Below are 23284 nucleotides of genomic sequence, written 5' to 3' on the forward strand. Positions count from 1 at the left end.
ATATATCCAGTGTCACTACACCTTACCCAGTGCATAAGCCCTGCATAAATGGAATAATGTGAAGAAAAAAAAAATCTGCAGTGGACTGATGCCTTTTAAAATCCCTGAAATCCTTTACATGTAAACAGAAGGCAAATATCTTTTGAAAACCAAACTACTGAGCTTCTAGCCCAAAGTGTTTTGGGAATATTGGCTTAACAGCTTTCTTGTTATATCTCCATAAATATAACTCTCATCACCTTCTACAACAGACAAGAACAACACACATTTCCGAGTATAACTCAACAGCACTTGAAGGAAACGTTGGAAAAGTTAAAGAGGTACATAATGTGTCTTGTCTTCAACTGTAACTGTGCTGAATCCAGTCCTATCCAGGCCTCCCTGTAGTATTTCTCTCAGGTTTTCAGTTGTAATACAGGTGCATGCTGCTATTCAAAATCCCATCATTTTACATCATGGCAGAGGTTCACTACAAAGACTAAGATGAATATATATATACTGATACTGTCCACATGATATCATCTGTGATTTGTACTCGGGTGCCAAATAATGGTTGATAAGATATGCTGATCAAATCGTCTGATCTCTCGAATAATAATTCAGTCAGAATTTATATGTATACCGCTACAATTCCTGATGTTTCATTATCAAAGGCAACATTTGCCTTCATTTGGAGGATAATAGCAGCATGAGTCATTAGCAAATATTACCACTGTGAAAGAAGAAAGGGAAGCATAAACTTTCAATTTGACTGGATTACCCCCCTGATAATGAGGTGTAATGATCCAATAGAGTAAATAGCAATGTGTTAATTAGTAATTATACCGACTGATCTGGTGCACACAGATGGGGTATTAACTAGAACACCAGCAACATCACATAAATAGTTTATAGTTTGACCAACGGATGGGGCTGACATTCGATATTTTCACATGGTGTATGTATGTATATATGTATGTATGTACATACATATGTATATATTCCTTGTTCTTCTTTATGCTCATTAGCTACTCTGTATATTCTGCATTTCCAACCTTTGCTGTAATTTCCCACTGCTGAGATGCCAAATTTCCTCCTACAGGGATTATTAAAGTTCATATCTATCTATCTATCTATCTATCTATCTATCTATCTAGTGTATATCATCAATATATGAAGTCCTAACATGCTGTTAGTTCTGATACTGCCTGGATATGACATGAATCCAATTTGGATATTCCCAAATACAGACCCTTTTCACACAAGCCCATAGGCTATTGATACAGTATCTACAGTATTTCCAACTCTAGACTTGAAGTGGTTGATGCTCAATATAGGCTAGTTTGCTGTCCATGTGTGGTAGAGAATGTGTGGGCCTCTGTGTGCTGAACCACTGTAACTGCTTGTTCCTAGTGATTTGATGCTTTCTTAATACTATCAGGTGCAAGAACCGTATACAATGTCACATTGTTAACCTAAGATGAGCCACCAATGATCAATGCTAACCTTGTCAATCTTAAAACAGTACTATGGCATTAGCTAAGTGTTTCACTAACAGGATTCTGCTTTCAGTTCCAGTAACACTCGGTGAGTGGATAATTTGAGCACTTCTGTGTCATAGGAATACTCAAGAAGATAATACCTGATTATCTGCTGCCACCTAGTGTTAATTTAACTGTTCACACCCTTACCCGTAGCCTACGCGTCCAACGCTCTATGGAAGTAAAACCACGTCGTTCTCCATCCATCTTGACCCCTTCAGTGGCGTAATTTCAGCAAAAGGCAAGGTATGGCAGAGTGGGGATGGTGGTGAAAGGGGGGGGGGGTGTCCCCCCTTGAAAAAAAAGTAGAATAAATTGTGCAATAGTCAATTTTGGTGCCACAACTGCACTGATGTGCCGCTTGCTCTTGCTGTGCTCTCTCAGTTGGCTCTGCATATTCTTCCAGCAGGAAAACCCCTTGTCAATAAAGATTATCTGTCCAAGCCTGTCCCCCTGGGATGTTGACACCCCTCAAAAGTGTCTGCATGCAAAACAAAATACACTGTCTTTTTTACTGAGTATTCAATCCAATCATATGCTGTTTAGGCCTATAGCTGGGTATTGAATCTTCTCCCATTCCTCATGGGAAACTGACATAAAGGTTGCAACGGAGAGGTGTTTTTGGAAGTACTAATGTCCATGCCTTCATTGCAACACTGAACTGGACTGGTCTCACCACGGTCACTGGTACTGTCACTGCTGTTGCTACTGCACTTGCTGTCATCTGTTTGAGCAGGTGGACCTGGTTCAGTCTTCTTAGAAACAAATTATCAACACAAAACATTACAGATTTAGCTACTCAAATCTATAAAGTAGCCTATTATGGATTACTGAATGCTGAACTGCACTGCAACAATCACTAAACCATTGTATGTAAGACCTCACCTGCGTCCCCGTATCACCTGTCTCTGGTGCCCTTTGACTAAAAAATGTCCTGATGTCCACGTTCCTTTTCTTCCCTGCTGGCAGCATGTTTGAGTTAAGTCCCCTAGTAGCCTAAAGGTGAGACGATTGACAATATCATACATGCTTGCGCAAACACATATCTTCGGCTAACCCACTCACACAAGTTAGTGTGTGAGTAGTAATCAATTAACTAACGTTAATTGATTACCCATTAGCTATCTCGATTCGCGCGTGACGTTAAGTCCGGTTTTTCATTAAAATAACACAACCTGTTCTTAGTAACAGACGCAACATGACATGGACTTGTTCATGTTACATTTGAATTTGAATCAACCCACCTGATTTAATGAGAATGAGAGACGAACACTAACGTGGATTTGTAATTATGTTTGGTGAGGTCGGACTGACTAGACTATTCTATTCACACTCTCCCGCTATGCTAATAAGTCAGTTGGAGGTCACGTGGTGCGGTGCAAACAAAGTGCTTCTTTCTACATTAATTTATGCCCGTATGTGTAGAGAAAATCCCATAAAATTACAAAACATATTTTAGATTAAAAATTAACATTTGTCTAGATGTCAAGGTATGGCGATTGCCATAGCTTGCCATACCCAAACGACGCCCCTGGCCCCCATCATTTATTTACAGTCACAAATTCATTAATGTGTTTAGTCACACATTCTATTTAAACATGATGCAATCATGTCAACAGGAATACTTGCCTGCATAAAAAGGCACGATTTGTTTTAGATTTTAGATTAATTTCTACCAGTTCTACTTAATTTAAAGTACGCGCGAGCTGTCCTGCGGGACCTGTCATCGTTATATTTTACATTTCATTTGCTAGTTATTGTACAAAAAAGTTATGGCATCCTTAGAATTCCAATCCAATAGAGGGCAATGTCGTAGAATGTGTTGGTGACCATTCAGAGGAGGAGGGAGTGGATCATGGGCTGGTGACCATTCAGAGGAGGAGGGAGTGGATCATGGGCTGGTGACCATTCAGAGGAGGAGGGAGTGGATCATGGGCTGGACCATTCAGAGGAGGAGGGAGTGGATCATGGGCTGGACCATTCAGAGGAGGAGGGAGTGGATCATGGGCTGGTGACCATTCAGAGGAGGAGGGAGTGGATCATGGGCTGGTGACCATTCAGAGGAGGAGGGAGTGGATCATGGGCTGGTGACCATTCAGAGGAGGAGGGAGTGGATCATGGGCTGGACCATTCAGAGGAGGAGGGAGTGGATCATGGGCTGGACCATTCAGAGGAGGAGGGAGTGGATCATGGGCTGGACGAGCTTTGGAGAGGAACACGAGCTGAGGCTCGAGTTGACAGAAGTATTTCTAGCGCTAGAGGAGTTTCCTTCCTTTAAACTTTTCTCTAGCTGAACCAACCAACCCGTTCAGGTTGTGACAAATCAGGTGTAAGACGATAGTGTAGCTCTAGGCTTACTAGCTCCTAATATTGTTCATAAAATGTATTTTTTATGGATTAAAAATCACTAGCTGCTAGGTGACTTCGTTTTTACACCCTTGTCGCCCTGCGCTGCGTCAAGTTGCCGCAGATTGAATTCCGCAACTGAGCCCCGCCGGTGGACGCGCCTGGGTTATTTGGTTAACTGCTCCAAACAAAGTGACGTAAGCTAAATTAAACTATTATTCAACGAGAGTATCGGACATGCGTTTTTTTAGTTCCTCATCAAAGATTTGTTGAATGATCTTATTATCTTTATTTAGTTGCGTCCCAGTACCGCCTCTTGACGGTACGCCACTCGAGTGAACTAAAACGAATATCCCTAGCTAGTTTACTGTAGCCTAGCTAGCTGGCTGCTAACGGGATTAGCTAATGTTACTGTAGCCTAGCTCAGTGGCTGGCTAACGGGATTCGTATGAGTTTAGTCCGAGGAGAAAGGAAGGAAGGAAGGAAAGAGAGAAGTTGAGTAGCTGAGCAAGCTAGTAGCTACGCATTGCTCGAACACAAAGCGAATCCATGAAGTAGCTAGCTAGCATTCAAAAGAAACACATCCGAAAGTGATGTTATCAATCCAAGCGTGATATTTTCCTTGCTGACGTTACCTGCGTTTTTGAAGTATTTATTTGCTAGCTAGCAAGATATGGCAGTTAGCCCAGCTAGCTACTAAACCGACACAGGCAGAGCGCATATAGGGCTAGCACTATCTAGGACCTCTTTGCTTGTCATACTAACCAACACAACTAGCAAGTTGTTGTGTGGAGACCTGTCTGATTGAATAATTTAATTGGTGTCTCTTATCCAGATTTCTATGTGTAAAGCTGCACCTGACAATCTCCCATGGCTACAGATGTGATTGAGAGTGAGGTGGTTTTGACGAGTGCTGGTGATGCGAGTCTGAACAACAGTAGCAGACCAGAACTTGACACTCCCGGGAGGACTTATGAGACACTGGGAAACAGAGATACTCCGAGTCCCTCGTCCTCTGGAGTATCCGGAGAAGATGAGGAGGAGGAAGAACAAGTAAACGAGCTGCAAGACTGCACATCTACTTTGGAAAAAGGCGAAGAGGCAACGCCACCGAGTCCAACCCAAACAGGAGGTCCGCTTCAGGAAACAACAACTCCAGACAATGACCAGGGCCCGGGAGGGGTGCGCAGCTCCACTCCTGTCAGCCTTCCCCAGCCACACTCAACTCCTCAACACAATAGGTCTGGGGTCCTTGCTAGTTGCCACTGTCTTGTTTCTGAAAAATAGTTAAATGTCTATTCTTGACCTTCTAACCCCCCAGTATGAGTATTAGGGATAGGGGCAACTGCAGCCAATAGGCGAGCTATATCACTGTACATTTCAAATTGAGGCGAGCAATCCCTTAAAAATAACCTCTACCTTTGACACCAGATGAAGACCTATAGGTTGATGCAGAATGTTGCATGCTTTGATTGGAATTTAATTCACTAGTAGACCATTGATTCCCCTTACATTACTTAAGTCATTTAGCAGGCACTTTTATCCAATGCGACTTACAATAATTGAATTAACATAGGTTGATTTACTCAACTCACAAGTGCATCTCCTTCCAAACAAGCAACTATGAGCTTAATCTAGTGCTAAGGTCAAAGTGCAAGAACAGCTAAATACAATAAGTGCTAAGAGGAAGGGTCAGGGTAGTATTTATGATTCCTTCACTGATCATCATGCACTAGTAGGCTGTAAGTAAGTTTATGTAAACAACAACAAAAGGGACTGGATGCAGCGCATATCCAAGTTACATGAGGAAAATATTCTCCTGGCAAACATTTGAGCCTATTGTGAAGGAGGCACATGTTATTGCATACTGGTACTGTACTTTGGTGCATGCTCCTTAGGCCCCTCAAGCTCTTGGAACCAAATTCATGTGACATCGCACCGGCCCTCTATTAGCTGGCTTTCAAGTGTAACATGGAGATTATCACTAATATGTAACTGCTCAAACTGATAGGCAATGTTATTGTGGAATGTCTTGAGCACAGCATTCCTGAAATGTTTTTGTGTACGGGTGTGCAAGGACATTTGTGTTTGTGATTATGGCATCAAAGGAGCTCTGTCTGCCATAAGGATACAGATGGTCCTGCATTAGAAAGGAGCCTAATGATTTACCTAAGCCGCCATAACACACTGCCTCTTAGCATCAAAGCCTATTAAGATGGCAGTGGCCTGATTATGTGTCTAGTTATAAGTCTTGGTTCAGCAACTGGTATTTTTAACAAACAGGCGTCTGAATTGAGTATTTATAAGCATCTCCACACACACAGCGTCTATTGAGCTGTAGCGCTATCTTGGCTGTCCTCTCACATCTCACTTGTATGAACTGTTGAAAGGAAGCATGAACTGTTGAAAGGAAGCATATCAACTGTTGAGGAGGCTAGAAGTCAAAAGGCACAGTTCACAGATAAATCATGATGTGGGTTGGTAGTGTTTTGTTTGTTGCAGATCATCTGTGGCCGTGCTCTTGATCCTGAAATGATATGGGAACACAGACAGTCTTTTTGTTGCATTCATCCAACGGGAATTGAAATGTTATGACTCTTCTGTTTGGCAGTCTGGAGCGCCAGGAGTCCGTTGCCACCACAGAGGCTCGTCTAAGAATGGAGGGGGTGGAGCTTAAAGAGGAGTGGCAGGATGAGGACTTCCCCAGGTGCGCCTCCTGACGACCCCCCCCCCTCCACACACACACCTTTTTGTTACATGTTTGTTACATGAAGTAAACCTTGGCATGTCATTTATGTTCTCATATTTGCTTAACCCAATAGTTTTTTCCAACATTGTATGATATATCCCAGCTTATATCCCAGTGCAATTAGTCCCAAAGCACTGACTGTTGATTTGTGTTTCTAGACCTTTACCTGAGGAGGAGGAGGAGGAAGAGGACATTCAGCTGGATGATAATCTCTTCACTGCTACCTCCAGAAGAGGAGAGCCTGGTAAATAAGATGCTCTAATGTCACAAATGACATTACATTAGTCATTTAGCAGACACTTTTATCCAAATTGACTTAGAATAATTGTAAGTGTACTACTACTCACCAGAATTTACAAGTGCATCTTCTTTCTAAACAAGTGACTAAGAGCATAATCTAGTGCAAAAGCCAAAGTGCAAGAGTAGCAAAATATAAATACAATAGGTGCATAAGAGGAAGGATCCTGGTAGTACTTCTTGAAGAGGTGGGTTTTGAGCCTGTGGTGAAAGATGGGCAGCGACTCTGCTGTCCTGACGTCAGTGGGCAGTTCATTCCACCACTGTGGGCTAGGACCGAAAAGAGCCGTGACCATGTTGATCAACTGCAGGGGCCTCGGAGTGACGGGGCAGCCAATCGCCCTGAGGTAGCAGAGCGTAGTGATCAGGGGAGGTGTGGGGCTTGGCCATGGCCTGGAGGTAGGAGGGAGCTGTTCCTTTCATTGCCCTGTAGGCTAGTACCAGAGTTTTAAACTGGATGCGAGCTGCTACAGGGAGCCAGTGTAGAGAACGCAGAAGGGAAGTTATGTGGAAGAACCTAGGGTGGTTGTACACCAGTCGAGCTGCAGCTTTCTGGACAAGCTCCAGAGGTTTAATGGCTGACGCCGGGGCCCCAGGAAGGAGGGAGTTGCAGTAGTCCAGGCGGGAGATGACAAGAGCCTGGATGAGCACATGTGCCATTTCGTCAGAGCACCTGCGCCGTTTCGTCAGTATCCCGCTTAGGCAGCTAGTCCTATTCGGCCAAATACACTCTAGAAGCCTAGGATATTACAGTGGGTAACATATTTAATCTTCATTACTGGGGTGCTGTTTTGTCTTTCGTTTCCCCCCCATGTAGCCAGTGCAGGCTATGCTGTGAACAGTAAGAAAGCCAAGAAGAAACTTGCTGCTCCAGACATCAGCCTGACTCTGGACCGCAGTGAGGGCTCTCTGCTCTCTGACGAACTGGACGAGAGCACAGAGCTGGACCTGGAAGACATAGACACGCCCTCAGATAACAGCAACGAGTTTGAATGGGAAGGTAGGAAGGAATTTGTGCTTATTATTATGCCGTGCCATTACGTAGCTGTGAAAGGCTCGGTAGCCTTTCAAAGTCTCTACCACCAAAATAACACATTTGAACAGAATGGACTCAAGACCATCTCTGGCTTAATGTTGTGGTGAATAAATTGTGAAGTGGTGGAAGAGATTAATAGTTTAAAAGACAGGCTTGTTGCCTAATCTGCCATAACTGAGACATTCAGACTACTCTATTGTCAGTGGTATATATTTCTATACCCCCTCAGCTGTGGGACCCCCAGGGCGTTTTCCTTGCCCAGCTCTGAGAGCAGTATGGGGAAGCTGACTCTACTGAGTGGTTAAAATGTGCTGTGTTGTTTTTGTGTTTCCACACTGCTGCCTTCCTCTCTGTCGCTTGGAAGGATTGTTTCCGTTCTTTGCCTGGAAACAGGCCCCAGGCCAGCAGCAGGTCTCTCTCTCCTGTGTGGTAAGGTATCTCCTGGACGGACCCTTGTTTTCCTCCTGCCTCAATCAACCCAAAATGTCCTGATTCCACTCCCCTGCCTCCAGCTCCACCCCAGGCCCTATGTGCAGCAATTATTTGCACAACTGGGTGGTTGTGTTCCGTGTGGCATTGAATCGAAGTCCATATTTTATTTTGGTTTGTAAGCATGCCATCGTTTTTTTCCCCCCCGTCCAATCATGGTTGTGGTATTTTGCGCCAGACTCATTCAGCTTAGAGACAGTGGTTTTATATCCCACTTCTCTGATGGATGTGATGATTGTGGTCTGTGGTCGGAGCGTTGTTATTCGAGATCTGATATGTTTGCATTTCTGTTCAATGAAAATGATGCCATGGTGTGACTCTATTCTGTTCAGTTGCAATGGATCCATTTCCTCCTCCTCCTCGTTCGCATGCTTGATGTATTCCATGCACCACGCAATATGTGATCACCAGTGCCTTTGTTTGATTGGGCAAAATTGTTGATCAAACACTGTATGGGTTTTTTCTAAGTAGTTAACTTGAATGTTATCGGTACAGTAAGTATTACAGTAAGTTATAAGTACTGTAGTAAGTATTAGTACTAGTATTAGTAGTAAATATATAACTTGTCCATTGGCCTTAGGTCAAGCTGTGGTTTATATCCCCTGATTTAGACATTGCTTTACACCTAAGATAAAAGGTACGCCTGTAAACTCAGATTAGCCCGAGTGACGTGAATAAGCTACGCAGGACGAGGCAGGACTTCAAACTGGACTGGGGTTCGGAGATGAGCTCAGCCGTCAGAAGGCCCCAGGAGGAGGACAGAGCATCCAAGCTGCCGGCCAACATCTCTCTCTCTCTCTCTCTCTCTCCTCTCTCTCTCCTCTCTCTCTGTCTCTCCTCTCTCTCTCTCTCTCTCTCTGGGTCAGACGACCTCCCGAAGCCGAAGAGCACAGAGCTGCTGCGCAGAGGCGTGGAGAGCGTGCGTGAGTACTCGGCGGCGGAGGAGCGCGAGGAGGGCCGGCGCTGGAGGGTGTTCCTCTTTGGGGAGCAGGAGCACCGGGTGGACATGAAAGCCATCGAGCCCTACAAGAGGGTCATCAGCCACGGAGGTCAGAGATGTGGCGCTGACGATGGGGGGGGGGGGGGGGGTTGGATTAGGGCCCTGAAAAAGGGGGCAGAGTTTATATGTGTATCTGTATTTTGTATGTGTGATTTGTACTTTTATATCCACTTGTGAAGCACTCTGTGTGCTATAGAAATAAAGCTTTACTTACCTACTATGAAACATTTTGGGGGGTTTCTTTTGGCAGGTTACTATGGAGATGGGCTGAATGCCATCATTGTGTTTGCTGTGTGCTTCATGCCTGAGAGCAACCAGCCAAACTACAGATACATCATGGACAACCTCTTTAAGTAAGGACTTGTATTTAATTATTTTATTAATTTTCAACTTGGTAAGAACCCCAGCCCTTATGGACCGAGGCTGATGAACTTTCTCATGCAGGTATGCCATTGATAAAGTGACCTCATGCAGGTATGTCATTAACATAGTGTCCTCGTGCAGGTATGTCATTGGGACTCTGGAGCTGCTGGTGGCTGAGAACTACATGATCGTGTATTTGAACGGAGCCACATCACGGAGGAAGATGCCCAGCATTGGCTGGCTTAGGAAATGCTACCAGCAGATAGACAGGAGGTGAGTCTCTATAGATAAACAGGAGATGAGTCTCTATAGATAGGCAGGAGCTGCGTCTCTGTAGATAGACAGGAGGCAAGTCTCTATAGACAGACAGGAGGTGAGTCTCTATAGATGGACAGGAGGTGAGTCTCTATAGATAGAAAGCAGCTGAGTCTATAGATTGACAGGAGGTGAGTCTCTAGATAGACAGGAGGTGAGTCTCTATAGATAGACGGGAGGTGAGTCTCTACCAGCAGATAGACAGGACATGAGTCTCTACCAGCAGATAGACAGGAGGTGAGTCTCTATAGATAGAGAGGAGGTGAGTCTCTATAGATAGACAGGAGCTGAGTCTATAGATAGACAGGAGCTGAGTCTCTATAGATAGACGGGAGCTGAGTCTCTATAGATAGACAGGAGCTGAGTCACTATAGATAGACAGGAGCTGAGTCTCTATAGATAGACAGGAGCTGAGTCACTATAGATAGACAGGAGCTGAGTCACTATAGATAGACAGGAGCTGAGTCACTATAGATAGACAGGAGCTGAGTCACTATAGATGGACAGGAGCTGAGTCACTATAGATGGACAGGAGCTGAGTCACTATAGATAGACAGGAGGCGAGTCTCTACCAGCAGATAGACAGGAGGTGAGTTTCTATAGATAGACAGGAAGTGAGTCTCTACAGATAGACAGGAGCTGAGTCTCTATAGATTGACAGGAGGTGAGTCTCTACCAGCAGATAGACAGGAGGTGAGTCTCTAGATAGATAGCAGGTGAGTCTCTATCAGCAGATAGACAGAAGGTGAGTATCTATAGATAGACAGGAGGTGAGTCTCTATAGATAGACAGGAGGTGAGTCTCTATAGATAGACAGAAGCTGAATGTCTATAGATAGACAGGAGGTGAGTCACAGCCATGCTGTCAAAGCGGCCACGACGCGCCTATTGCTGACCTCTTATATATATTTGTGGAACTGGGATGGATGTAGGCAGTCTGAGTTTAATATCTGATTCAGCAAAGGGATGATACTGTCAGTGTGTTTATGTGTATTATAAACCGACTTCAGACCATTCCTGCTTGACAGAGCAATATGATGGTGTTCAAATGGGTGAAAACAGTGTTTTTTATGCAGGTTAAGGAAGAACTTGAAGTCTCTAATCATTGTCCACCCCTCCTGGTTCATTCGAACCCTCCTGGCCATCACGAAACCCTTTATAAGGTACAGTAGACACTGCCCTCTCCCATTTACAACAGAGATGAGCTCGAGCTATTATTTCACTATGGACACTTATGCTTGCATTTGTTTGTGACAAATAAAGATGTTTGTTGTTGTTTTGTTTTCTCAGCACCAAATTTACCCAGAAAATTAAGTATGTGTTCAGCCTGACGGACCTGGCTGAGCTGGTCCCCATGGAGTATGTGTCAATACCGGAGTGCATCAAACAGTAAGTAGGCTCAGTACCGACCGTCCACACAATCAGCTCACTGTTTATCAGTCTTCACATCTACTGTGTCTCTACCGTGCCTTTATTTGCTCCTCTGTACTGTATATAGTAGGTGAATAAGACTGCACACATTTTAGTTGAAAATAAATGCACACCACTCCGGACCCCCTGCTGTTTTGTCAAGCCATTGTTTTGAAATGACTTAAGCCTAGTTTATACTGTATAAGACGTTATGGCTCATTGCTCACAAGAGTAAACTAGGCTTTACTCATAAAAGTGAATAGCTGCATTAAATCTTAGTTGTTGTGTCTCTGTACCAAAAGGTTCATGAATTTCCTTCCCCGTTCAAGCACCTGTACCATGTAGACCTATTAACATGGCAGCTGAATGTGCTTCAGCGGTACTCCTTCCATATCTATCTATTGTTCATGGTTCTCCTTTGGATGTTTGGTTGCTGTTGGCTGTTATTTCTCTCTTCCCTAACCCCTCTTCCCTACCCCCTTCTAAGGTTTGACCAAGAAAAACATAGGAAAAGACATAAAAGGTATCAGCACGTTCACCCCAGGGCGAGGGCTAGGAGGCCAGGTGTCCAGGCCTTTCTGGCATTGCATGGCACTAACAATGAATCGATTGGTTGGCTTTGAGGAATGCAACTAAACCCTGCAGTCTTGTCTCCCCCCATCACATCACCCTGTCTGGGAACACTGAATGTCATCCTCGTACTCTAACATGGAGCATTTGGCCACTTAAGACAAGATAATATCGCTGGTGTCTTTATATGTGGCAACGGCTAGTGTGAGCCCAATTCATTTTACTTCTATTTTCTCCCAAAGCTAACCAATGCATTGATTTTGATTTGCCTCAAAGTGCAGTTGTGAAATTATTTGATTCATCACAAGTAATTGCATTGCCCTCAGAATCCTAAAGCAACCCAAAAAAATCAGTAATGTTCTTGGTAAATCAATAGTAGTACTATGAATTTGCAAATGAGAATGTGTGTGTGTCATTCGAAAATGTGTGACATTGCTGTTGGCAGTGTTAAATGTAGGCTGTATGCATTCTGAATCCCTGAGAGGTTTGTGAGTGGGCAGACATGTTTCTTTAAAACAGGTTTTGAGTATTACGACATGATCTTGGGAGGTTGATAAGGTAACTTATCCCTGGGTGTTTTGGGTTGCTAAATGCAGGGCTGGTTCTGTGGGGGTGTCGGGACTGCGGTGTAGTCACTGGTGTTTGGTTGCACTGTTGCCATGCCTCCACATGGCCTTCTCTGCACACCTGGCTGCTCCTCTCTCCCTCCCTGCTCTCTGCATGACTCACTGCTCCTGCACAGTGGCTATGTGCTCTGCACAAGCCCTAATGCTAGCCCTGCCCATGCAAGCCAGATATGTTCACTGTGTAAAAGGTAAGATTACCACTAGTGGTGTAACCGTTCAAATCCACAATTTGGATAGTTAGAGCTTTTAAGGTCGCGTTTTAAAGTGATTTTTGTTCTTGCTTCTCAATAAATAACCTTTATCCAGAAGTCAGTATATAATCAAATAACATTTGAGAATATCTGAACAACACACCTTTAAACATTCCAACAATTCAAACTAGTCTGATCTTCATCAGAAACTGATAGATCTGGGAAAGGTTTCAGAATGGAAACCTCTGGGAACATTTTAACACGCCCGCAGGCGTCCTTTCTCTTTTTATCTAGCAACCATTAACACCTGTCGCCTAGCGTTTTTTGGACATAGACATTCTCTATTTACATCGGGGTTTCTTCAAGAAGAAGATGAGAATGTTAACGTTCTCTGGAGGGAGGGCTGCTCTGAGCTCAAACAGTGAACAGAGAACACAGCTTGGACAAATGTGGGCATTGTGGTGAATTTGCATTTGGAGGAATAATTTTAGCATTGTGTTCATAATTAACTCTTAATGGGGAAAAAACAATTTAAATGAATGACGGTATGTAGTTGATGTAGTGTAATTGAGTTAGACGACAGGCCTGTCGTCACCTGATCATGACTCAGATTAGCAAAATACAGTTAGGAGGAGATTCAATGTTGACCAGAAAAGTTCATATTTGTCGCCATGAGATTTAGCGGGTGGTGGTGGGGAGGAAGTTTAACTCATGAAGCTGGGAAATGTAGTCATGATGCCGGAATCACAATCTCGGTCATTTTGAAGCTCGCAATCGAATGCTCATTGTTTTCAGAGTCGTTTCATAATCGTTACACCCCTAATTACCATACAATGGAATTGGGAGCATCAGTGTGATGCCAGGGCCCACAGAGCTGTTCATCACGAGCTGGATGTTGTCCACATGACCTAGCCTGTGTTGTTTTTAGCAAATGGAGCTTTATTCATATTTTGTTCAAGTTATTCCTTACCAAGTCTTGAAATTGTCATCCACACAATTGTGAAATACATCTGAAAAACATAATCTTACTAAATCAGACACAGCGTTTATTGTTTAAAAAATATAAACTAAATGTATGTCTTAATATGAAACAGCTATGAACTGACACATTCACTAACTTTGAGGGGCTGGATCCCAGAACAGACAGCAGGGACCTGCATCTGTGTTGATAAGTTAACACTGTTGGATTGGTGTGGTACCAGTCACGCAGCTCTGATGACGTGTTCCTCTCATCTCCACTCAGAATCGACCAGGACGCGCACGGAAAAGTGGAGACAGCAGCAGCCGCCGCTGTTCCTGAGTGAGCGCAGCTCGGACTGGGGAAGAGGTGGATGAAGAACCTGCAGAACCACGGTCTTTCTTGTCCATGCTCTGTGTGCTGAGGCAGACTAGCTCTCTGTGTGTCAGAGAAGTGGCTTTCTGAGACACCCGCCTGTTACATTGTGGAACCGTCTCTCTGCTGTGTTTGTGTGCCAAACGCTGAACTCCGGTTGTTTTCTCAATGCTCTGTTTCAAGCATTTTTTATAACCTTTTATGTATCAAGCCAAACTTTTTCATGTCATAGTTACTGTTGAATCTCAGTGTATTTAAGGCTCTCCCGTTTCAAATGCGATGGCATGTTCTTCATTACATCTAGATATATATTTATATTAAAAAGGTGATAAAGGACAGAGATTAATATATTTTTATGGTTGCTTTGATTTGAACCATATCTTAGGTCATTAGAAACCCACAGAGTGGCATTAGAGCAGGTTTGCACCCCTGTTACAGTTCACTGCTGCATGAATTCAGCCTGAATGTGTGTCCCTAGTAGGAGTGAGAGTGTGTGAGAACTGAACAATCCGAAGCAGTGGTGAAGGCGTGGTATGTTTTATGAGGCTATATAGTATGTTGGTGTTTGAGAATGGATTTGGAGGGCTTAATCTTGTACATTGTTTCCTGGAAGTAAACTTCTGAACCCAATCTTCTGTTTTTATTTATTAGGAATGACTGTTATTAAGTACAATAATGGAACATGTTTCACAGTAGGATGCATGCATTACATCTTAGCTGCTATTCAAGTTAAAATACATACAATTAATTGCTCCCTGAGACTGGATTTATGTTAGACTCAACTGAATGTAACAGCAACCTTCCTAATGGTGACTGCATACCATGTTATGGATGTTTAGTGTATCGGAAGAGTCAATGCAAAAAAATAATATTTTAACAGGGAACAGAACCTTTGGCAGTGGAGTTGTAACTGTCATTCCACTAGATGGCGCTGCCATCTTATAAATACAGATGCTTAACAAAAAGATTAATTTTCAGATAAACGACCACCATATTTACACATCCACAAGCATATAATCTTAAACTATTACTAGATTCCTCAGTCCCTAACATATTTTTTTTGTTACAAAGTTATAAATACAGATGGCTTAGGAAAAACAATTTCATTTACTTTTGCACATTTCAGATAATTGACCATACCATATTTACACAAAGACAAGTACATTTTATCATCTTAAAATATTACAAGATTACTCAGTCCCTAATGATATACTGCTTATTGCTTTTAAGGTTATAAATACAGATGACTTAGGAAAAACATAAATTTACATTTGCACATACCATAGGCTATTTACACAATAACTGTACATTGTATCATCTTAAAATATGATTAGATTCCTTAGTCCCCAGTGTTGTCCTATTTATTGCTTTGTAATGGAGGATTGATTCCAAACACCGGATGGCAATATCATCCACTTCTGGATCAAACTTGTTTGCTATGAGGTGGTGCTGTTGTAGGAGCCACTTGAGGTCCCCAGCCCCGTAGACACACACTGCTCTTATGTATGTCCCGGTGCATTCTGGGTAAGGGGCCCCATTGTTCACATTTCCCGCTAAGTAGGCCCACTTCACAACACGAGCTATGGCGGTCATGTCAGACGCGTGGTACTTCTCATTAGCAGGCATTGACCCTGGTACCGAAGGCATCCTCTGGAGAGTGGCCCACAGGTGCTCGTCTGGGCTGTACGTGTCCTTCCCCCACTCCACCAGCTTCTGGACCTCCTCGCCTTCTAACACGTGTCTCACAAAGTCCCGTGTGACCACAAAGTAGGCGTTGCCTGAGAACATGGGGCTGCTGATTGGAGGGGGACTCTTCTGGACGTCGGTCCTAATCACGTCGTTGGTGACATTGTGGTGGAACTCCCAGCGCTGCCTCTTGTAGTCACTGGGAACCTCGGTCTCCATGCTGTTCTTACCGTTGAGCAGCGTCAGAGCCTGGACCATCTCTGCATTGGTTTTAATGGGGAAGTCTGTTCCACAGGTGTTGAGCAGATACCTCCACTGAATGGTAGAGTTGAGCAGGTCCTTCATGCAGTTCAGGTCTGCCTGCACTCGAGACCAAGATGCATAAACCACACTCTCCAGTTTACTGGCTATGAACACATTCGGAAAGCAGGACGTAATGGCTTTCACAGCGTTCTTGAATTCGTCTGGGGACTTCTGGTCCACGTGTACGCAATATACATTCTGAGGGGTATAGACAGCACGCAGGAGTCGTTCAAACATCTCAATCTTATTGTGGATCACCATGGAGTAGGCGATGGGGAAGTGTCTCTCTTCCTTTGACAGGGGCGTTGTGAAAAACCCTCTGTCTTTGGCGTACGCCTGGCAGTCCTGAGTTGCGTTGAGGTAGAATGCCTCGGACAGGAACGCGCTCCTCTTCTTGGACGCCAGGAGTCGGCTAAGGCCGCCTTGGTCCTGGCCCTCGAAGTCCCCTCTGACGACAGCAGAGCAGGCAGACAGATCATCAGCATACTCCTGGGGTGAAGTCAGGACATCGGCCACTGAGAGGGATCTCTTCTGAGAACAGGCGGTCTCCCTCGGAGCGTGCCAGAGGAGAAAGTAAATATATACAATCATCAGCATAAGAACGACATGCCCAAATAATCTCTGGAACCTTGTTAACCTTGTCATGGCCGAAGCTTTGAAAGTGGTAGTCTACCAATGCAGATCTTAGTCAGGGACACCAGGAGCACTCTAGTCAAACTAAATGAGTGGAGACACACCTCTCTTTTTAAATGGTTTACAGGATGGTGGGTGTGTCAAAACTACTGATGTAGAAGGGAGTGGAGTTTATCAAGAGGGAATATTTCCTCATGGTGGAAATTGTGTATCCTGCTTCTTATTGGGACATATCCCTTTCATCTACCGAGCAAATAAAGCTCATGTGTTTGTCAAGCTTACATAATGCTGAACACCTGTGGGACAGACATCCCCGTTGCAGCCAGCATATAGATAGATACATAGACCGACAGGCAGACAGACAGATAGATAGATCCAGATTTTGGTACCACCTAAAGTGACAAAAGATTTTTGGTATTTTTGTCTTCCTACATATCTCTAGTTTATATTTTGGTATGATAACCCTGCCTATCTAGTATCTTAATGATAATACTACTACTACTACAACTACGGTACTACTACTAATACAAATAAAAATAATAACAATAATAATAATAACTTATTTGTATAGTTGTATTATTATTATTGATATTATTATTATTACTGTTATTATTATTATTATTGTTCATATTATCATTAAGTTATCATGAAGTAGCTTTATGATAGTAATCACTCTATAAACAAACCTGCTCCCATATAAAATGACAAAACCCTGATTCCTGCATAATATCATTTATTTTGACAATATTCTTGGAAACCAATTTTCTTACAAACAGTGAATACGTCTCCAATGTGTTCTCAATCTGTATCTTTCACATACAGTACACATTGATATAAAATTACAGAGTTAACCCTTTGATGCACAAGCTATGCAACCCCTTCTAATACACAGCATAGGTCAAATACAAATAATTTTTATTTTTCCTTTCTTACTTTATGAACATGAAAAGTTGAACAGATACACACATCTGTTATGGGTGTGCTGGGTTAGTTAATGGAACCCCGCCCACTCTATCACGCTCCAATGTTGTCTTTTATTAGACTTTTTGAGCCTCTGCTCTTTAGTATAAATAGACGCCCACAGGTCACCTCATCAATAGTGGGTGGACCTACAGTACACAATAGTCACAATGCATTTCATACTGTACAGACAGTACCATGTAAATCAAATACATGATTATCAACATCCAGTTAAAATAGATTCACATCATCAGGTGTGGCTTATGGTGAGACAGAGACAGATGATCTATCCAGAATCTCAAACAATGCAAATGCAGTAGGACGTTTCTCAATGGTTAGTACATTTTTTCTAACTTTTGTTGTTTTTGCTGCGTCATGCAGCTATAAAGCTTGTTCTGTTGGTTAGTTGGTCAGATCTGGTCAGGTTAGTTGGTCAGATCTGGTCATCTCAGTGCCATCTCTGCCATCTCAGTGCTTACATGCCTCACAAAATGTCACAAATGACAACTACATGTTTGTGCTGCTTGCACACAGGCCTGGTGTCCTGGGCAGATCTTGCACCTCTTCCTCTTCAGGTGGTCGTCCTGTCTCCTTGTCCTCCTGTGGCTGGTTGGTGGCAGCGGGTTTTTTTTTTTTTTATCCCACATTTTCCCAGTCTCTGTAATGTGCTTTTGGAGGTGGGCAGTGTCCTCTACCATATGCCTCCTCATCATATGTCTCTTCATACTGTATATGGAATGACGAGCTCTTTGCCCAGCTCCTTTATGAATAGCCACCGTGCATCGGTCACACCACCCAGGCAATCTTTCTTTATTTGTCACACATGTAAAGTACATGTACAGTTAGTGAAATGTTGCTGCCGGCTCCAAGATTATGCTCAATACAGATAAACTCCAATTACAAGTTACAAATTACACAATAAGTACCATTTCTATACAGTATAAAGATAGGGGTAAGCTAAGATAGATAGTGGTTTGAATGGATTATGTACATGATATACTGTATATGGATATTAATAAATAATTCCGGGGGGGTATGGGTGAGTTATGTACATGCTATATTAACTAATCCTGGGGGGGTGAGGTATATTGACATTTGTTTTTGCATGTGGTTATGTACACTAGATGTTCTAGATAGAGGTGCCAGATGGCTTGCGGGAAGAAGCTCTTCCTGAGCCTCTCCATGCTTGCCATGTGAGTGCGGTATGTCTTCCCTGACCGTAGCAGAGAGAACAGTCCATTATCCGGGTGGTTGGGGTCTTTCAGGATCCTGTTGTCCCTGCATCTTCTGGTGTAGATATCGTTGAGGTGGGAGAGTTGCCCCCTCAACGTACGTTCAGCTGACCGTACTCACTCTCTGTAGGGGCGGCTGTGGCTCAGGAGGTAAAGCGGGTCGTCCGATGATCATAGGGTCGGCGGTTCGAATCCCGGCTCCTCCTGACAATGTTGAAGTGCCCTTGGGCAAGACACTGAACCCCAAATTGCTCCCAATGAGCAGGCTAGCACCTTGCATGGCAGCTGCCACCATTGGTGTGTGTATGTGTGTGTGAATGGGTGAATGAGAGGCCTTCATTGTAAAGCGCTTTGGATAAAAGCGCTATATAAGCGCAGTACATTTACCATTTTACCATCTGTTGGACCTTGCGCGAGGGAGTGAAAGATATGGTAGTCCATCAATCACCATGTAGGTATGGTAATCCATTTATCAACAACATTGAACAACACACTGTCACTGAATACGAAATGCCAGGCAAGAAACTTAATAATAATAATAATCTGTGTACCGCATCACCAGTGAAGTCATGTCTTGCAGGAGAGCTGTGAGGTGTGCAACAGCTCCTGCCGACACTGTACCGGTCCCAGACCCAACCAGTGTCTGACCTGCCCCGTGGGCCATGCCCTCCATGCCGTGGAGGGCCGCTGTGCCCGCTGCTGCCAGCCCGCCGGGGAGAACGCCACAGACTGCTGCGTCTGCGACGCCCGCTCAGGTAGAGGCCGCCGAAGCTTGGCTGTGGTTGGACGACCCGTTTAATGTCACACCTCTAAGATCTATCATGGTTACTTACCTAACTGCTCTTCTGTGTAAAATCCACCATTGCAAATTATTTTCCAGCAAGTTAGTGTGTTTGAGGTGTTTGAGACACAGACATGGCTCCTTGGAATTAATTTGGTTCCTTAGAATAAGATTAGATGTGGTTCCTTGGAATTCTGGCAGTGTACTTCCTGATGAATCAGGTTACTGTTTTCATTGACTGACAATGCCTATCCATTCAATGACCACAAAGTAATCCTCTAATAACATTGTCCTACGCAAATCAAATTACATAAGTATTTAGTTTGGTTAGCAGTCAGTGACGCACATGTGCTTTCGTTGTGCTAGCTCTGTGTGTGGGGGCGGCCAGATGGCAGACCTGAACGCGTCCTCCGGAGCTCTCCAGCACACCTCGGCCGTCCTGCCCGCCGCTCTGCTGCTGGCCCTGGCCCTGGCCGTGTTTGTTTTAGAATAGATTTTAAGATTCTTTTGTTAGAATATAAATCCTTACACAATCAAGCACCTAAATTCATATGAGATATGCTTAAAATATACACCTAGTAGGTCCCTCAGGTGCTCTGGCACTGAGCTTTTAATGGTTCCTAGAGCCAGGACTAAGAGGCATGGGGAGGCAGCCTTCAGTTCTTATGCCCCCAGCTTGCCTGGAACACCCTTCCAGAGGACCTGAGAATGTCTGATACCCTGGTAACCTTTAAGCAAGATCTTAAAGCATACCTTTTTAACATTGCTTTTACCATGTAGCGTCACTTGTCTTAAAGGAGTAGTAAAGGGAAAAATCATGTTTAGCCCTGTTTTAAGGTTACTTAGATCATATACAATGGTTCAGATCAAAAAGTTGACAAAACTAGCACTTTTGAGAAAGTCTGATAATTGCTCTACCACCGTTTTGGTCATACAATGGATGTGGGTGGGCACCTTGAAAAATCATTAAAAAAAACATGTTAAACTCTCAATTTCAAAGACAAGAAACTCACCGAGGTGAGCTGACATATAATTCGCCATAAAGTAAGATTCTAGTTCATCTGGAAAGGCTTTTTTAAATATTTAGCATAGAACTATTTAGTCGCAGCACATACTTCCGCAAACTAGGTAGCCTAGCAACATCAACAATAACAATAGCTACCGTAAGTAGTTCCGCTTCCTGAATCCCCTCTGCGGATTGATCTACAAATTTACAACGGTCGCATCAGTACAAGTCAATGGATTTCATAAAATGATCAATAAAACCCTACAGGATTCATACTTTGCGACGAATCTGATTGCGGCGAATTACCCCCTCGGTGAGCTTCTTGTCTTTGAAATCGAGAATTGAACATGTTTTTGAATGAACGATTCAAGGTGCCCACCCACATCCATGACCTAAACGGTGGTAGAGCAATTATCAACTTTCTCAAAAGTGCTAGTTTTGTCAACTTCTTGATCTGAACCACTGTATATGATCATAAGTAACCTTAAAACAGGGCTAAAAATTATTTTTCCCTTTACTACTCCTTTAATATCCTAGTGTTCTTAATTTGTATTCTCTCTCTCTGATTAATGTTTTTATCCTTTTTTATGGAAAGCATTATGTGCTACATTGATTTGTATAAATGGTGCTATATAAATAAAATTACATTGACATGTGGACAGGCCTGTGTTCTCAGGTACGCCCTAGCTGTGGACAGCCCTGTGTTCTCAGGTAAGGCCTAGCTGTGGACAGCCCTGTGTTCTCAGGTACGTCCTAGCTGTGGACAGCCCTGTGTTCTCAGGTACGTCCTAGCTGTGGACAGCCCTGTGTTCTCAGGTAAGGGTTAGCTGTGGACAGCCCTGTGTTCTCAGGTACGTCCTAGCTGTGGACAGGCCTGTGTTCTCAGGTAAGGCCTAGCTGTGGACAGCCCTGTGTTCTCAGGTACGTCCTAGCTGTGGACAGCCCTGTGTTCTCAGGTACGTCCTAGCTGTGGACAGCCCTGTGTTCTCAGGTAAGGCCTAGCTGTGGACAGCCCTGTGTTCTCAGGTACGTCCTAGCTGTGGACAGCCCTGTGTTCTCAGGTACGTCCTAGCTGTGGACAGCCCTGTGTTCTCAGGTACGTCCTAGCTGTGGACAGCCCTGTGTTCTCAGGTATCCCTAGCTGTGGACAGCCCTGTGTTCTCAGGTACGTCCTAGCTGTGGACAGCCCTGTGTTCTCAGGTAAGGCCTAGCTGTGGACAGCCCTGTGTTCTCAGGTACGTCCTAGCTGTGGACAGCCCTGTGTTCTCAGGTAAGGGTTAGCTGTGGACAGCCCTGTGTTCTCAGGTACGTCCTAGCTGTGGACAGCCCTGTGTTCTCAGGTACGTCCTAGCTGTGGACAGCCCTGTGTTCTCAGGTAAGGCCTAGCTGTGGACAGCCCTGTGTTCTCAGGTACGTCCTAGCTGTGGACAGCCCTGTGTTCTCAGGTAGCCCTAGCTGTGGACAGCCCTGTGTTCTCAGGTACGTCCTAGCTGTGGACAGGCCTGTGTTCTCAGGTACGTCCTAGCTGTGGACAGCCCTGTGTTCTCAGGTATCCCTAGCTGTGGACAGCCCTGTGTTCTCAGGTACGTCCTAGCTGTGGACAGCCCTGTGTTCTCAGGTAAGGCCTAGCTGTGGACAGCCCTGTGTTCTCAGGTAAGGCCTAGCTGTGGACAGCCCTGTGTTCTCAGGTAAGGCCTAGCTGTGGACAGCCCTGTGTTCTCAGGTAAGGCCTAACTAGGGTTACTGTATGTTCTGAGGAGGGTAAACAAGCCTCTCTCTGCCAGGAAACGGACATTATTTCCTGCTTCATATCAGGAGAGATCCCGTCCATCAACCAACCAGAGTATACAGGTCACACGTATCATGTAAATATTAAATAATCACAATGTACTGTAGAGAGGGAAATGAGAGCCTACATAATGTTACTGAGTGCAAACAGTACATCACGGTCAACATGACGCGGGTCAGATCATTCATGTGGCTTAACAATTTTGTGTGCTGTAATTGGTGTGCTGCAAAATAAAAAGTTTATTGTAGATAGACAAATGAGGGCCTACTCCAATCAACCGTTCTGGGCTGAGTTTCCCAGAGGCATCGTAGCGCTACGTTCATCGTAAGCTATGGCGTTCATCATAGCGCTACGATGAACGTAGCGCTACGATGCCTCTGGGAAACTCAGCCAAGATAAAGTACACCTTTAGGTCAGATAGATTAACCCGTTAGGTCAGATAGAGTACACTGTTACTGTAGGCAAATTAAATGGGTTAGCTTTTTCGTCACTAGCCTGCAATGAATAACCTAACACGCCAGATGGTTTGTGAGGGAAACAGAATGTGAGCTTGCGAAAAATGAAACCAGTTGTGCTGCAATTAATCCTAATCTGTTAGTTCAGAGTTGAGGTGTGAATGAAGTTTATTTCATTTGTATTATAATCCTATT

At 44.0% G+C, this 23284-nt stretch overlaps 2 protein-coding genes across 5 annotated transcripts; one reads left to right on the forward strand and one right to left on the reverse strand.

The window, feature by feature from the left end:
* Positions 1-3736: 3736 nt before the first annotated feature.
* On the forward strand, positions 3737-14821 carry bnip2 (BCL2 interacting protein 2; the record flags this gene model as incomplete). 4 transcript variants are annotated; one of them, XM_084453097.1, is made up of 12 exons in its annotated part: positions 3737-4063; positions 4702-5107; positions 6478-6573; positions 6774-6859; positions 7730-7912; positions 9304-9486; positions 9688-9790; positions 9942-10073; positions 11191-11277; positions 11405-11503; positions 12012-12047; positions 14155-14821. In XM_084453097.1, exons 2-12 carry the CDS (start codon positions 4737-4739, stop codon positions 14213-14215), a joined length of 1437 nt encoding a protein of 478 aa, XP_084309223.1. In that variant the 5' UTR covers positions 3737-4063; positions 4702-4736. The 4 variants fall into 4 exon arrangements, with proteins under 4 accessions (XP_084309223.1, XP_084309225.1, XP_084309226.1 ...); XM_084453099.1 differs by lacking the exon at positions 12012-12047; XM_084453098.1 differs by lacking the exon at positions 3737-4063 and having other exon boundaries at positions 4435-5107.
* Positions 14822-15558: 737 nt separating this feature from the next.
* On the reverse strand, positions 15559-16638 carry gcnt3 (glucosaminyl (N-acetyl) transferase 3, mucin type; the record flags this gene model as incomplete). The annotated part of the gene is made up of 1 exon (XM_084452541.1): positions 15559-16638. Exon 1 carries the CDS (start codon positions 16492-16494, stop codon positions 15559-15561), a length of 936 nt encoding a protein of 311 aa, XP_084308667.1. The 5' UTR covers positions 16495-16638.
* Positions 16639-23284: the final 6646 nt, after the last annotated feature.

The sequence above is a fragment of the Borostomias antarcticus genome, assembly GCF_949987555.1.
Source record: "Borostomias antarcticus genome assembly, chromosome: 18".
Taxonomy (NCBI): Eukaryota; Metazoa; Chordata; class Actinopteri; order Stomiiformes; family Stomiidae; genus Borostomias; species Borostomias antarcticus.